We start from the raw sequence: 16,436 nt of genomic DNA, 5'->3' as shown, positions 1-16,436 counted from the left end.
AGATTTCTGTACGCTCGATTGACTATTGATTCAATGTGTGCTGAGAAGGTGAGTTTAGCGTCCAGTATAACACCGAGATCTCTTACAGATGTTATTTTAGTTAACTTGTTATTGTTTAGGGTGTAATTAAACTCTATAGTTTTATTGCGTCTACTGAAACTAATTTGTTGACATTTTGCCACATTCACACCGATTCTATTTTTATCGTAATACACGCTAAGATTATTCAGATCTCTTTGCAATTTAACGCAATCTTCAATGTTTTTGATTTCGAGATAGACCTTCTTATCATCAGCATAAAGCAGAAACTTTGAATGTTCAAAACATTCATTAATATCGTATAGAAAAGCAGCATACAACAAAGGCCCCAGCAGGGAACCCTGCGGTACACCCGAGGGAACATGAATAAAGTTAGACCTGCATCCTCCCACGACCACTGCCTGCTGGCGATTCGTGACGTACGACCGTATCCAACGTAACAAGTCACCATGAATGCCAAGCTCCTGAAGTTTTTTCAACAGGATGACGTGGTCCACACGGTCAAAAGCTTTTTCAAAGTCCGTGTAGACCACGTCAACCTGACCATGAGAACTCATGCCCTGCAAGACATCACTAACAAAAACAGAAAGATTAGATGTAGTAGATCGACCCCTGACAAATCCATGTTGTTCATTAGGGACTCCCTGCATAATTACTGGGTATATATTGTCATATACAATTTTTTCAAAAACTTTTCCGAAAATGTTCAATATAGAGATTGGCCTGTAGTGTTCTATAGTAGTTTTTGAGCCTTTTTTATGGACAGGCACAATGTGAGCTTCTTTCCATCGGGAAGGATATATACCATCTCTAATGGAACGGAAAAAGATAATAGTCAAGGGTTTTGATAGGGACTTTGCGCACTTTACTATGAAGCTTGGTGGTATACCATCGCTGCCCGGGCCTTTACTCACATCTAGATTTAAAAGTAATTTTTGAACGAGGTCCTCATTTACATTGAATGTGCTCACAGTATTATTATATGATCTTTTAGATCTATCATTGTCGTAGAAAGGCGCGGGTTGGATAAACATATTCTCAAAGAATTTACTGAAGGCTTCGCATATTTCGATATCGGTACCGAGGATTTTACCGTCAGTGAACATAGTGCTGGGATATGCAGTATTCGATTTTCTTTTCGAGTTCACATAATTCCATATTAATTTTGGATGTGTTTTTATCGCCTCCTGTGATCTTATAATATAATCTCTGTAACATTGCTGCTGTAGTGACTTTTGCCTAGTACGGAGCATTTTAAAAGTGTCATAGTCTAAGGGATTCTTATATCTTTTCCAATTATTACGGGCTTTAGTTTTCTCCTTTATAACACATATAAGCGCTCTACTGTACCATACTGGATATCGTTTTGTAACATTACCTAATATTTTGGGAACAAATTTATCAATTAAGTCATTAACTATGTTATAAAAAACATTTACAGAATCATCAACGGTGCCAATATGTAATAGGTCGTTCCATTTGATATTTTCAAGTTCCTTGTTTATGAGATCGTAATTGGCTTTTCTAAATAGATACTTAAGGCGAGGTACTTTAGGGAGAGGAGAAAACTTTAAATCAGACGCATCTATACTTAGTGTAGTGTGGCTAGGGTCTTCTTTTACCAAGGGACTATCGGAAGCAGATATATTCAATGGGAAGTTTGAGAAAACAAGGTCCAGGGTGTTGCCAGATACATTGGTAAACCTGTTGTACTGACTAAATCCTAGGAAATTTGTGTGGTTAATTAAATCAGTGGTCGAATTTTGTAATTCGATTGTCCCTTTTTTTAAGTAAGTAGGACCGCTATTTTCCCAGCGCACAAGGCTTAAATTAAAGTCCCCGATTAATAAAAAATTATCATTTGGACATGAAGTTACAAGAGGAGTGATCCATTCGCTTAGGTTAGTGAGGCGAGATGGCAACTTTCGATCTGGCGGCATGTAAACCAGCCCGATGTGCAGATCCTTTTCCGAGCCAAGGGCACGGCCATTTATACTTACCCACAGACACTCGACATCGAGATCGTCGCGCTGCCAGTCCGGCCTGGCCCGCGCACTGAGCTGCGACGAACATAGGACCATCACGCTTCCGCCAAGCGAGCCCCTGTCGCGACGGAATACATTGTACCTATTGTCAGTCAGCTCAGAGTCCAAAATGCCATCACATAACCAGGATTCAGTAATTAATATTATGTCATGAGTGGAGGCTAAAACATTATTATAAAACTGATTAGTTTTCGTTCGTAGTCCACGTACGTTTTGGTAAAAAAGTTGTAATTTATTCATTATTGAGTAAGAAAAAACATCCTATAGTCTATACAATAAAGTTTAATGTGGGGTAACATTGTTGCCTGTAGGCACAGGAGCCGAGACAAACTACATGCCAGCGGCAGCGTGAGTATTATAGATAAACGGTTATGTTGAATAATAGTAATAGTAAGTATATATATTGTATGCGTTGTTTTGATTTGAATGTAAGTTTTATTGTGTGATGTGTGTGATGTGTATGTTATGTTATTTACGTTAATAATTATTATAGATGTATTGTAGTTATGATAAGAACAAAAGTTAAGATTACTATTTATTTTACAATGCTTTTCAAGTCTGATTCTTTGGTGATAAGAATAAACGGAGAGTTCTCTGACTTTCTCATGTAAATTCGACAGTTTTTTGACCATACAAACTTGTACCCTGCCTCCTTGGCGAGGTCTTTTGTTTTAGATAGCAGAACTTTGTTCTTAACAGTAAGGTGCTCGTTAATGTAAATCTTGCGGTGATCACCGTCCATTCCTATGTCTTTAGTGGTGATGCTGCGGCACTTTTTGAAGGCAGACAGTAGGGTGTCCTTGGTAGCTCGTTCCTTGAACTGCGCCACAATGGCCCTGGGACGGCCGCCGCCAGCGCGCTTCGCCTGCACGCGGTTCACGAACACCAGGTCGTCACTTGTCACCTTCACTCCCGTGTGCTCAGCAAGCATTCCAATTATGTGTGGAAGTGATTCCTTATTGTTTTCCGGCACACCGACGACTTCAATATTTTTGATACGAGCCCACTGCTCCTGCTTTGAGAAGTCATTCTCTAGGTCTGAAAGGCGTCCGTGCAGCTCGTTGACACTCTCATGCAGGGACAGGTTCTCTTCCTTAAGTTTCTGCATTTGCGAAGCTTGGGAGTCCATTTCTTTTTTGATGGAGTCATACATACCACTCATGGCTTGGACCGATTTCTCAAGTTCTTTAATGAGGCTGTTCATTGGGCGCAATTCATCAGAGATAACAGTGCGTACGACTTTAGGTAATTCGCTTCGTATGGTGTTCAGAATTTCTTCTCTCATACTTGCTAAGAAGTCCTGCTGCTGTTTTTTATCCTGCTGCTGTGTACCTCGACGTACAGTGACATTCTCCGCGCTGCTGCCCTTCCCATCGTCTTTAGATGACCTGATGGGCGTATTGTCCCGGTTGGCGCGCGGCTCCTTCACCTTGCATGACGGGCACTTCCAGGTCAGTCGTTGTTCCTTATCATCCTTTATAGATGGGTTCATGCAGGCAAAGTGCAGTCCTTTCGTGCAAGATGCTTGAGTGCATGTTATGCTATTGTTAGCATCCATCATCTTGTTACATGAGTCGCACTTAGCCATTTTACCGTTGTAGGATACGGCGACGCTGATTGAAGGTAGATAATAATTGTTTACAACAGCGCTGCGACGTTGTGAGAAGAAGGTCGTAACCGCCGTATTTTAAGCGGCGCTTACGCGTTTGTATCACACACTTTATTGAACGGCTTGAAACTCCAGTATAAATTATAAGTTTTGATGATATTTCACTGAATATTTACACCTTGTGTATTAATTTCACTTTATCAACAGAAATTTCGTTAAATTTGTGATTATCTATACGAGTAAACTATTATTTAATTTTCGAAGTAAATTTTAATATTATGGAATATTATGAATTATCGAATCAAATTTCGTTACTGATAAATCAATTATCTCTTTTAGCACCAATAACATAATTCTACTAAAATTTCATGAAGAAAATGCACTTAACCACTCTAAATACATAATAGTTTTCTAACGCTCGGGAATACGACCGTTGCCGAACAATGACGAAGATTTCTATGTGCATTATCAATTTTGGGGAACTGTATATATCTGTCGCAGGCACCTGGTTTAATCTCCTGTTTGATTGAACCGCTAGCCCGTTCATTGAATGACGCTATTCAGTTGTATGACTAGGCCGAACGTTGATTGTACAAGCGTCACAAAACGTCCAACTAGTTAGCGGACTTAAAATCAGTCAGGTGGTGAATAAAACAAATATGGCGTCTAACAGCGAACAGCTGACACAAAAAGCATTTGTATTGTTATTTTTTGCAAATAAATTAGCTTTAAAGTGCGATATTTATGTGAAAATAGTGTGACCACATGGATTTACCTATTATTACACCGCCTGTGGATAGTTTCAAAGAAAAAAATGTGCTGAAACTGGATAATTATGAACAACAATATCAAGGTACGTTTATTGTTATTGTTTAGTTAATTTGTGAGATGAGAGCTTTGTAACATAGGTTTTGTTGACTCTTGTCTGGTCATGTTCATCCTAACCAGACATTACAAAGTTGCTATACTATATCCCATTTAACGACTTCGCTGAATAACGTTCAGTCAAGACGTTGGACGTTACAGTCAACCACTTGACGAGTTGTTCTTTAGTCATTCAACTGAGTAGCGTCATCCAATGAACGGGCTAGCGGTTCAATCAAACAGGAGATTAAACCAGATGCCTGCGACATATCTACTACTTAACCATTAGACGATGAATGGCAACAACGAATTAGCGTAGGTCATTGCTATCAATAGTCAAATAACGACCTTTCTTAATTTGAAGTGGAATTTAGAGCATTTCATTCAGGGACAGATCACTAATCTAGATCTAGTTTTTTTTTTAAATTTACGTTGTAATACTCTAACCCCCGAATTCATAGAGCTTTAAAAAAGGTTTACAAAATGACGTTGTGATTTACGAATTTCGACTTTTTGACTGACACAAAGATTCGATGCTTGTGTTCTTGGTTCAAAGTCATTTATAAACCTCCTCTAAACTTAAAATACCGTTTAAGTTTACAATAATATTATTATCCATCGAAGGGTTATGCCTAAATGAAATAAAAGATTAGATGTAAATAACATAGTTTAATGATTTCAGTTCAATAAATAAGAATATTTTAACAATGATAACTAAGTTTAAACTATAAATGCTTCCTATCACTGGGCTAAACTCCAATAGTTGGTGAAATGTATTATAAAAGCAATGATACAAAATTATAAATGAGTACAAAATAGACTATGAAATTATTTAATTATGATACTTAATTATGTATAAAGTATTTATATTCCGGCACATTTTACACAGCTACCGCATGATACATATGTGAAAAAAATAAACCAATGTAATGAACAAATAACTGTGTAACAAACAATAGCCGCTAAGTAGCGGGTAAAATCAATGAACTTTGTTACAATTTTATATTGTTTATAATAATTAAGGCCACAAAATTGTCTCCCCCATCTCAATGACGACCAAAGTAATAAGTTAGTAAATCTACTTTTGTCTCTATGATCGTTTTCTAGGCAAATATAAGTAGTTAAATTAAGCTATGCCATCAATTACAATACTAAGATAAGCTTTGCACATTAGTCTCTTTGATTACTATAGCAAAAGCCTCCTATCTTCATACCACTATAAAAATAAAACGAACTATACATAATATCTCTGATGATCTCAACTCAAACTGTTACATTATTTTAACCGCTTTTCACCTAACCTCACTACGACCCATCCTGATTCTGCAGTTGCTTTAACTGTTTCAGAACGGTATCCAGAAGCTTTCTCCTGTCTCTTTCATTCTTCTTGAGGACGGAGAAGACGGAAGACTTCTGCTCGGCCTCCTTGAGTTTCTCCAGTAATGTGGCGGCATCTTTCGGCGTGACGAGTGCGTATTTCCCTCCGTCGACGCCGACGTCGTGCAGGTACGATGACCAGTCCCAGCCGGTGATCAAGTCCAGTAGTTGTCTGGAATGGGATAATAATGTTAAAGGTTGGACTAGGTTCGCTGTCTATCCCAAACAACTATAATCGAGTTTCGTGACTTTCTCAAGGCATGCCACATCCATAGTGTTGTAACTCATCAACACCATCATCATCAGCTCATATTCGCTTGCTCCGGGTATCTGCTAAGTATGGTACGCAGCGGATGCCCTTATAGCAGGGGCGTTGAATCGTGCGTCGTGCGTGCCACCCGTCAACGAATTGTGTGACATATCATTCAGAAAGTATTTTTTTTATATGATAGAGCGTCACCGCTCAGTTAACGCAGCCCTAATTCGTTATGGCATATCTCTAAGGCTGCTGCAGCCGACACGTTGACTAGTAGATAATGTTATTAGCATTAATTTCACCTGTAGGTACACTTATTATTATTAATAAACACTATGTCACACCTGAGGCTAGCAAAGTACTGCAGCAGCTCGTCCCTCTTCAGCTTGGGCACGGGCTCGCTGGCCGCGAACTGCTCGCACTGGATCACGTCCAGGTCTAACTGGTGCAACGCGCCGGATGATATCTGATGATGATGCCCTAATAGCGTTGCCAAACGGGCGTTGAGTCGTGCGTGCCATCCTTTAACGCATTGTGTGGCATATCATTCAGTATATGCAAACTTCAACAACGCTCTTGTGGCATAGCTCTAAGCGTCAATTCACACGTACCACAACCACACCACGTCGCAGCGACAAAATGTGGTCAAGCTGTGGTTACGTGTGAATAGTGTGACAGCGGCTTTTTGCAGTTGCGTTGTGGCAGCGACAAAATGTCGATGTGGTTGCGTTGTCGCTGCTATTGCGATGTGGTAACCACGTCGTCGTGTGCAGTTAATACGGAGAACAGGTTGCCGCGGTGCCGCCGCCGCGTGGCAGCGTTGCCGTTGCGATGTGGTTGCGTTGTGGTTGCGATGTGGTTGCGATGTGGTCGTATTACACAGGTGGTCGATAACAACGGCAAAATGTGGCAAGTGTGAATTGGATTATTCATTGTCAATACAAAATATACGCCCGACCACATCGCGTGGTTGTGGTGTGGTTGTGGCTGTGGTGTGGTTGTGGTACGTCTGAATTGACCCTAAGGGTCGCAGCACAAAAAACTGCGACAGTTTTGACAGTTTTTCGGGGCAAATCATAGCTTGATTACTGACACAGTTTTTTGAAATGCAACGTCGCATCGTAGTTTTGTGCACAAGCCCTAAGGCTGCTGCAGCCGTTAGGATGACTCTACCAGTACGCATTATACATAGATTACTGTATACAACAAATCTTATTAAAGTAAACACAGTATCATACCGGAGGCTAGCGAAGTACTGCAGCAGCTCGTCCCGCTTGAGCTTGGGCACGGGCTCGCTGGCCGCGAACTGCTCGCACTGGATCACGTCCAGGTCTAGCTGGTGTAGCGCGCCCGATGATATCTGTTGAGGGATGGATAGAGATAGAGTTTAAACTGTGATCAGCCGTATTACATAAAAAATCAGCAGAGTTTTGGAATACAGCTAATCGTTAAATCGTCCTGCATAAAAATATTTTCATTGCATATCGGAAGCATTCTGATTAAACCATTCAGACACCACGAGCGGCCTGCACGCGAGAGTACACATTTTCTTTCCGATAAAATTTAAAAGGTTCTCAGACCTTATAGCTATCTTAAGACGCTTGCCTAAGTAATAATACAACACAAATTACATTAAATTGGTACCTGTTTGACGGCGGGGTCGAGCAGCAGCTTGCGCAGGCGCGTGGCGATGCGGTTGGTGGCCGCGTGCACCGCCGCTTTCCTACGAAAAATATATGAGGTTATTTTATTATACTTTATACTTGTCAACATGTGCTGTTATTTTTTCTTATCATGAAGTTCAGTTTTTGATCGCTGTATCAAACAAAAGAGGCAAAATGTTATGTGTGAGGACCAACAAAGTGATAACGATTATATTGTTTAAATTCATTGGTTTCTAACGAACTCGGATGTGCTGTTGAGAGCATGATTACCTGGCTCTCTCTGGCAAAAGTTCCAGTGACGTCAACACTCCAGACAAGTAGCTCAGCATGTCGGTCACAAACGATGACGCCTGGCCCGTGGGCTCCACTGCAAAATAAAATAACAGAATTGAATATGCTGTGAAAGTGCTATAAGGTAAAGGTCTACTAGAACGCCGTGGTCTAAAGCACGGTCAATACCCACAGCGAAAAACGGACCTTTTATTATCTGTCTCTGTCAAACCCGCACAGTAATAGTGCCACCACGCTGGCACAGTTACCTTGATAACCGGCGGCAGAGATTGTGATTGGTTGTAGATGCAAAGATCAATCATTTTTCTCTGTGTTTGTCAACCGGCCTTTGGCTCTTTGGAATGTCGATAGAGATACCATGCAACACGTTCTGCAGACAATAAAATAGAATGTTACCTAAAAGCCAGTCATAGTTCTCGAGGTCCAGAAACTCGTCGACTTTCTTCTCGATCTCGTGGCAGATCTGCAGCTCCGCGTCGTCGCGCGCCGTCTGGAACATGCTGCCCGGCGCCTGCGACACAACGAATATAGCTCTTATTATGTCATGAAATAGGTATCAAAACCTGGTAGTAGCAGTGAGCACGCAAGACATGAGGTATGACGTCACAATGTAAGTTACGTAAGTAAGTTATGTAAGTCACGTGTAAGTTCAAGACAGTGTGCAATTTATTATGTATTTTTTATGCTCAAAAACTACTGTCCCGATTTGTAAGATGTCGAAGAGAGATTTGTTGTCCCGAATAATGGTCAATTATCTCAAGTTAATCATAGAAAAACCCCACGGGAAATGCAATTAATAATTACCTCAGTGGAAACTAGTTCGGCCCCGGTGATGTTGCTGATGAACTCATAGAGGCACGACGTGGCACCTTCCAAGTACTGGGTATCCACGATTATCTAAAAACAAAACAAGTTGTATTAATAGAAAGAAAACGGAATGTCATAATGTGTAGATTCATGGGCCAGAAACGGGCGACGTTATTGGTACTATGCGCTTTTTGACAATTTCGAACCCTCTCTATTCAGCTCTAACACGAGAGTATACTATCAAACCTTTAGTACAATATGGACTCAACTAAAAATGTTCGAATTTCGACTTTTTAAGCTAGACCGACTGGGTGTCAGGAGGTTAAGTCGATCTAGCTCAAAAATTCGAAACCCCAAAATTATGAGTTGAGTCGTTATTATACTAAAGGTGCGTTATACACACCTGCACCAGCTGCATGAGGGCGACGTGTCTCCGGAACAGCGCGGACAGACAGCCGGTGAAGGAGCGCGTGAGCAGCAGCGAGGCGGAGTGCCGCGCCGCCGCCGCGCGCCGCCCGCCGCCCAGGCCCAGCCCCACCGAGTACTTGAGGCTCGCGTAGATGAACTCCTTGACTTGCATGTAGACTGCCGGTACGATGGATGAGAATGGGAATCTGTTGGGTTAGATAAAAATGTTTAATGCATGTTAGGTTGCTTTTACGAAGCCAGCGGGCGGGGCGGGCGGTGCGTTGCGAGAGGCGGCACGCACTAGTACTATTTAGTACGCTGCGTTTCGCCCGCTATCGTGGTGAAAATAAAATACATAAGATATCCAATTCCTTAATTATGCATCGTAAAAACCATTGAATGAGCACAAGTAATATAACTACTACTTACTTTCTTGGAAACGGTTGGGTTTCCAGTTCTTCATCATCGTAGGGAAAGTTATCCATGACACCTTCGTATTGCTCTTGAGTCTCGACCTGCAATGAATTAGTTATACCTAAGATTAAAGAATTCATGATATAGATTAATATGGCAGGCATAAATTAACTTTACTCAGATGATTTTATAAGTAAAGTAATTAATCTATAAGAAACTTTTGGAGTAAATTCTCAGTGAAGGTACTATTCCTTGCATAGTTGCTTACTACTGTACAGTTGCCTTCGCGGGCTGTCACTGACTGATGTTCATGAAAATGCTATGGTACCACACAGCGGATCGCACACTGCGGCTTTGCATATACGTAATTGCACCTTAAACAAATTAACATAATGCTAATTAATATTAGTGACCTCGATGGGCGTGAAGGGCGCGTTGTCCAGTATGTCGCGGAACACGGCCACCCAGCGCTGCATCAGCACCTCCGTGTAGTGCTCCGCCATCTCTTGAAGTAGCTGAGGTAGCGGCTCCGTGGGAAGCCCGTAGCATCTGGACAGAAATGTATGTTTAGATGTTATAGTTTATGGAATTGGTAAAGCATTGGTTTTACATAAAACGAAGTGGACTGGGGCATGTCAACCAATGCCATGTTTAAGAATGAGTTTTAGGTGTTAGCGCCTACCTATCACGAGTGAAACTATTATGTAATTTTTCACATAAAAGTTAATATTTCACACACGTTTTCATTGTAGAAAGTAAAAAAATCCGGTGTAAAAATGTCACTTGCCCGGATGCGTTTTTTTTCAACATGTATCAAATGGTAGCAGTGCAGAGCCTGATATCACCGTATTAACATGGTCAGAGGTGATTCGTTTTTTTAATTTAGAATAGAATAGAATACTACTTTATTGACTTAACATGACACAAATAATAAGTACTACATTGCGAAGTCATCATGTATAGGAAGTCAAGAAAACAAAAGTACTCACTTAACAGTATTAATAAACAGCACAATCTGATGCTTAATGCTCAGCATCAGCGTCGGGTCCGTAATGAGCGACGTGTTGGTCCTCAGAGTCGACACAACTTTAGTCACTGACATACTCCAAGTGTCCAGTAGATAGTCTTTGGAGACTAAACCCGCTCCGGTGGTTAGGAGATGCTCCTCTAGTATGAAGAAGCCGAGGACAGCGTTGAGGTAGTTTTTGACGCTTTGGCTCGAGTCGTGGAGGTTGCCCGCTGGGATTAGGACCAGGCGCGCTTGGTGCTTGCGCTGGTCTCTGGGGAGAATAAAATGTAAGTTACGTTAGAGGGGTCTCCTAATACAGGTATTTTTTACTTAATAACAATGTTATGTTATAAATAGGCTTAAGTTACTTAAAATAAATATTTTGTATTTTAGGGGTGCAGGAAACGATGCATCGCGACGCTAGACGCTAGTATAGGCTTTTTGTGCACTACATATTCGTGAGTCATTATTTTCATTGAAAAATATTCCAAAAAACGCAAAAATATTGAAAAACCAACCAACAATCAGTTTTTAATACTTTAGTAGGGTTTGGCGAAACCTGTAAAACTTATGGATGCAATAAAAGATTGAGTATTGAGTATTGAGTATTGAAGTCTTGTTTATCAACCAATAGTTAACTAAAGCACACTTGGATACATCTTTATACTAAATAAGATCCCGACTAAGGGTGGATTCGTCCAAACATCACGTTACACGAGAATAACTATACCGGGATTAAAATTATACGCGAGTAAATATCTAGGATAAGTACATTTACATTCTACCAAGTTATACCATGATTAAATTGAATGAACGAGGAACGAAACTGTAATGCAACTAAAATAAAAATAGCTGCGTTTCAAAGCATGCAATAGAAATGACATGCCAACTTAGTTTGAATGGATTATAAAAGTATGAAATTGTTTATGTTTTAATATTTTATTCGCTGTTGTTATTCTGAGACTTTGCCTTTTAACGTACTTTTGTTTATGTTTTGACAGATGTGTTTATATGTCATTATGACGGTTTTCTAATCAGCTGATGTGCTGCCGCCATTACAAAATTACTCTCGGATAAGCTCGTTACACGGTCAATTTTGGCGGTATAACATTTTATTCTTGGGATAAGCTAGTTATCTTGGTTTCAGGTTTGGTAGAATGCAAAATCCTGCTTACTCGCGAGTAACTGGTACTTTACTCGAGAGTAAAATTTACTCGACGTTGGCCGAATCCGCCCTAATAAATCATCACCCAATACATCAGGGAGGGCTCTGACTCCCAAATGTCTGCAACAACTGCTCGCACACACCTGTAATACTGTATGAAGTCGTTCTTGGCGCCGAGCACGCTGTGTATGTGCAGGCAGCGGTGCAGCGGGCTGAAGTCCACCAGCTCGTGCGGGCACTGCGGGCCCGGGGGCTCCTTGGCCGCCGTAGCCAGCATCGCCATGTCTGTGGACAGGTGGTAATACTATATAGTCAGTTTTTTTAATCTCAGATACTAAATTGACGTTTCATCAACAATCGATCCCGCATCGTTCTATTGGCGGGATAATGGACTGTTGATTAAAAAACAGACTTTAGTCTGTTACAAAAATGGTAAGTATAGTAAGCCGACCGAGGGTGACTGAGATCGCCATTCTAAAAAACTTTTAACCAACTGTGCGACCATTACAAATCCTTAAAAACAAAACCTATAGTATGATAATGTGAGTCATGTGACCAACAGAGTTTCTATTTATTTACAACCTGTAACCTATACACACTACACTGGTGGCTGGGGACCGGCTGGCATTTGATACTCACTTTAAACATCAAGAACTGTACTGATATTAACAAGAATTATTTTTAGATCTTTACCTTTCTTATTTTTCACAATCGTAGCAAGATTTCGTCCTTGCATTTCTTGTGTCTGCTTCAGCGCCATTGCACCAACCTAAAACAAAATGAAAATTTTGTTGATTTACGAAAATATTTATTAATAAGATATAATATATTTAATTACTATTTTAATTGTTACTCTCATTGTATTATTACTCAACAATAATTTACTTAACATACCATCTCCAATGTAAATATAATTCAGAGGGTACAGAATGCCATCTTGAGGGCAATTGGCAAGGCACCCTGGTTTATAAGGATCAGCGAACTACATGAGCACTTGGGGATACCTACAGTAGCTGAAGAAATTCGCACTCAGGCTGGATCTTACAGAAACCGTCTCTGTAACCACCCGAACGAACTAGCTGCTCAGCTGACCACACCAAACTTCCAACGTCGTTTGAAGAGAAGGGAACCTATGGAGCTGGCACACTCCTAGCGATGAAATAAAGAAGGGTTCCCACTGGGGGACTCTTTTCAATGCCATTAAACTGAGAACAAATCTGCTCATAGTTCTGGGACTGATTGCAGAAAAAATGGAAAATGAAAAAAAAAAAACATACCTGAGGACTCAGCCCCCGGATGCTTTCAAGAAAGTCCCTCAAGTCTGCCATGGAGGCATCCCGTATGGCCTGTCGCAGCCGCGGGATGTCTCCAGAGATCTGAGCACACCACTTGTAAGGGCCCACGCGAGGTAGCACCACATGTTCTAGAAGCTCTAGTGTCTTTAGTGCAGGGTAGTACCTGAAATGTGTCCATAATACATTAATTCTCAAAATTATACAATACATCTTAGGGGCCGTCCATTAATCACGTGAGGCTCAAAGGGGGGGGGGGAGGGGGTACTGAAAACCTCACGAAACATCACGAGGGGGGAGGGGGGGTTCTCGTTAGACATCACGTGTATTAATTTTTTGTCAAAAATTAGGTATTTCTCAACCGATATTTTGGACGGCGCAAAAATTTTAACGATTTGTAGTATGACCTATATTTTTTCTAGTCAAAAATTGCCTTTACATAGACTTCCTAAAAAATACACGTGATCCAGTGGGGGGGAGGGGGGGTTGGTCCAAAACCTCACCAAATATCACCAGGGGGGAGGGGGGGGGGGGTAAAAAAATGAGAAAAACGACCTCACGTGATTAAAGGACGGCCCCTTACGTAAGAATACATTGCATTTAAAGAATGACTATGAAAGTAGTCACTGTTAAATACATGGGGTAGGAGTAAGGGGTAAGTGGGATCATTGATAGTATGAGTCTGTCACACATTTTCATATACCTCTTGGCTTCGACCTGAGACTTCAGTTTGGCGTATGTGGTCAGGAGCGGCAGACACAGCTCCATCTTCTCTATAGTGGCTGCAATGTTCAGCTCCACTCGCCTAGCTCTTATCAACTCTTCTGCCCTGGTACATATTGCTGAAATATTGAAAACAAAGTATGTATTATAATCAGAAATCTAAGAGATGATTCTAACTTTACAACAAATACAGGTGGAACCTACCAACAGTAAAAAAAATATGTGATATAAAAATTTAATAATCATTTGCATAGTATCATTGCCTACAGTCATCGAAATATAATAGGACCTTTTGGACAGCTACACAAATTTGCTATTTACTCTTGATTTACTCCATGAAATACAGTGTAAACTCTATATAACGACACTGAAGGGACTGTGCATTTTATGGCGTTATAGAGAGTTGTCATTAAATGGAGAGAAGAAAAAACAGTATTAGGAAAATCCAAATTGTTTGCCAACATCATCTCACTCATCATCTCTGCCGTTTCTACTGCGCGTATCAGTAAAACTTTTTCGTCAATATACTTACAGTGATTTTCTTTTACTAGCCATGTTTACAGTTTGAAAGTTTGTGAGCAACTAAGAATATGATAACGTATAGACAATTCATGATCCCTACTTATTAGTCATGGTCAAGCAAGATCAGTCTACATGTGCAAGCAATCTCAATTTGTAAACAAAAGAACGAATTTTTTAGAAAGTTCCGTATGCAGGATGCCCACAGTCGATTTTATTGCAGGTTAGGATAATAAAGCGATAAAAAAACGTACACAGCTTTTACTAAAATCAGCAACTTAAAAGGTACTGTTTACTCAATTTTTGTCGTTATTGAAAGTGGGTGTGATGGTATGTAGAGTGTATCATTGTATGGGAGACAAGCTAAACCAACCAAAACCAATTGATTTCGACGCTTTAGAGAGTGTGTCGTTAAATCGTGTGATGTTACATGAAGTTCACACTGTACATAAAAAGACACATAATCTGGCTTATTATTTAACGGCCGAAAGAAAAAATAACTTTGAAAGCACCAAAAGTTACTTATTGTTTAGATTTTTTATGATTTAGGTTTGACACCAGCTGTTCATCCCCCAAACTGGCCTGTTATATCTCGACAACTGTAGTCTGTCGACGAATTTACTGTGCTAGTCACGCACAGTAAGTGCCATACAAACCAAGAATAGATAGAATTCTGTGTTCACTAAAATATATTGTTTTTGCACTATTATTGGCATGTTGTATGTATTGTGTACTTGGGGAATATAGAGTTATACAAGTATTTATAAACAAACCTTCAGTGGTCTCCTTGACATTAGCATCAACATTGGAGATCTCTGCATGGAGCTCCTCAGCGTGAGACCTGACTTGCAGAAGTTCTCGGATGGAGTCAATGAAACCCTGAAAAGTGAATATAATTACAATTACTCAGTTAATTTTCCATAGGTTTACATTTTCTGGTGATATAGCCTTCTAGGCATCAAGTGTGACTAAATGATGAAGATCAAGAACAGACCACTCTGATGCTCCTTAGAAGAAAACTATGTATTAAAACTTAGAGGAATGCAGCAACAGGAGGTTTTCCCTAGACAATGTTATAGTCCTTATTGGCTAATGTCCAGGAGTGCCATATTGTTTAGCTGATGAATGTCTCTTAGGACCACAGTAATAAATTACGTGGATTGTGTAGACCAATATCAATGCAGTAAAAAGTAAGTAGATGGTGATAGTTCTTGTTCTTGTTAGAAATATCATGTTTTACCTGATAGTGATAGTTGCAGAGCTTCTCGATCTCGACGTCGTGCTGCTTGATGCGTTCGTCCAGCTGCTGCACGAAGGCCTCGTGCCCTTCACCTTCGTACACGGAGCGAAACGCCGGGCCCCAGTAGTCGTCTATGCCTTCTATTTCCTGAAATAATTTACGCCGTGAAAGAACATGTTTACAGAATTCGGAGGGTGTAAGGGACTACGGTGTTGGCTGTAGGATCGTAAATAAGCAATAGAAGGGTGTTAGTTTTTTGTAGTAAGGATAGAATGGGTAGAATTTATGAAATACACCCACTTGTATTGTAGCGTTGGTCATTGTCATGATTGCTGTTTATTTATCTTATGTAGACATGAGCTTCTAGGATCTCAGTTACACTGGCCTATTGTGTTACAAAACTAACTTAACAAAATCATAGAAAATGCGATAGATTTATAAAATTTTGTTTTGTTTTCGACAAAATTCACAATTTCCTAAAAAAAAACTTTTATCGGTTTGTTTTTAATTTGTGTTTTTAAATTTACAGATAAACACATAAACACAACGGTTCACAGAATAGCTAGTTACTCGAAAACTCAGAATAATATGTTTGCACTTTTTGTGAATTTTTTGGTCGGTCGCCATTGCTCCAGCTCGCTGCGCTGATTTTTTTATAATCCTTGTGTCTGAGGCACCGCAGCCTCAGTAATGGGGATTTGGCCTCACGTTAAA

General features: G+C 40.3%; 2 protein-coding genes across 2 annotated transcripts; both read right to left on the bottom strand.

Moving 5' to 3' along the window:
- Positions 1–2,619: 2,619 nt before the first annotated feature.
- Positions 2,620–3,672, bottom strand: LOC119690449. The gene has a single exon (XM_038105494.2). It carries the CDS (start codon positions 3,670–3,672, stop codon positions 2,620–2,622), a length of 1,053 nt encoding a protein of 350 aa, XP_037961422.2.
- Positions 3,673–5,213: 1,541 nt separating this feature from the next.
- On the bottom strand, positions 5,214–16,226 carry LOC105391875 (exocyst complex component 6). Its single transcript, XM_048626709.1, has 17 exons — positions 16,023–16,226; positions 15,723–15,869; positions 15,256–15,361; positions 13,944–14,082; positions 13,226–13,406; positions 12,642–12,717; positions 12,092–12,233; positions 10,764–11,054; positions 10,188–10,323; positions 9,790–9,875; positions 9,356–9,566; positions 8,950–9,042; positions 8,542–8,656; positions 8,125–8,221; positions 7,835–7,913; positions 7,429–7,550; positions 5,214–6,106 (listed from the first exon to the last, which is right to left on the bottom strand). Exons 1-17 carry the CDS (start codon positions 16,047–16,049, stop codon positions 5,863–5,865), a joined length of 2,292 nt encoding a protein of 763 aa, XP_048482666.1. The 5' UTR covers positions 16,050–16,226; the 3' UTR covers positions 5,214–5,862.
- Positions 16,227–16,436: the final 210 nt, after the last annotated feature.

The sequence above is a fragment of the Plutella xylostella genome, chromosome 17, assembly GCF_932276165.1.
Source record: "Plutella xylostella chromosome 17, ilPluXylo3.1, whole genome shotgun sequence".
NCBI lineage: Eukaryota > Metazoa > Arthropoda > Insecta > Lepidoptera > Plutellidae > Plutella > Plutella xylostella.
This window is presented reverse-complemented; position numbering and strand designations above follow the sequence as displayed.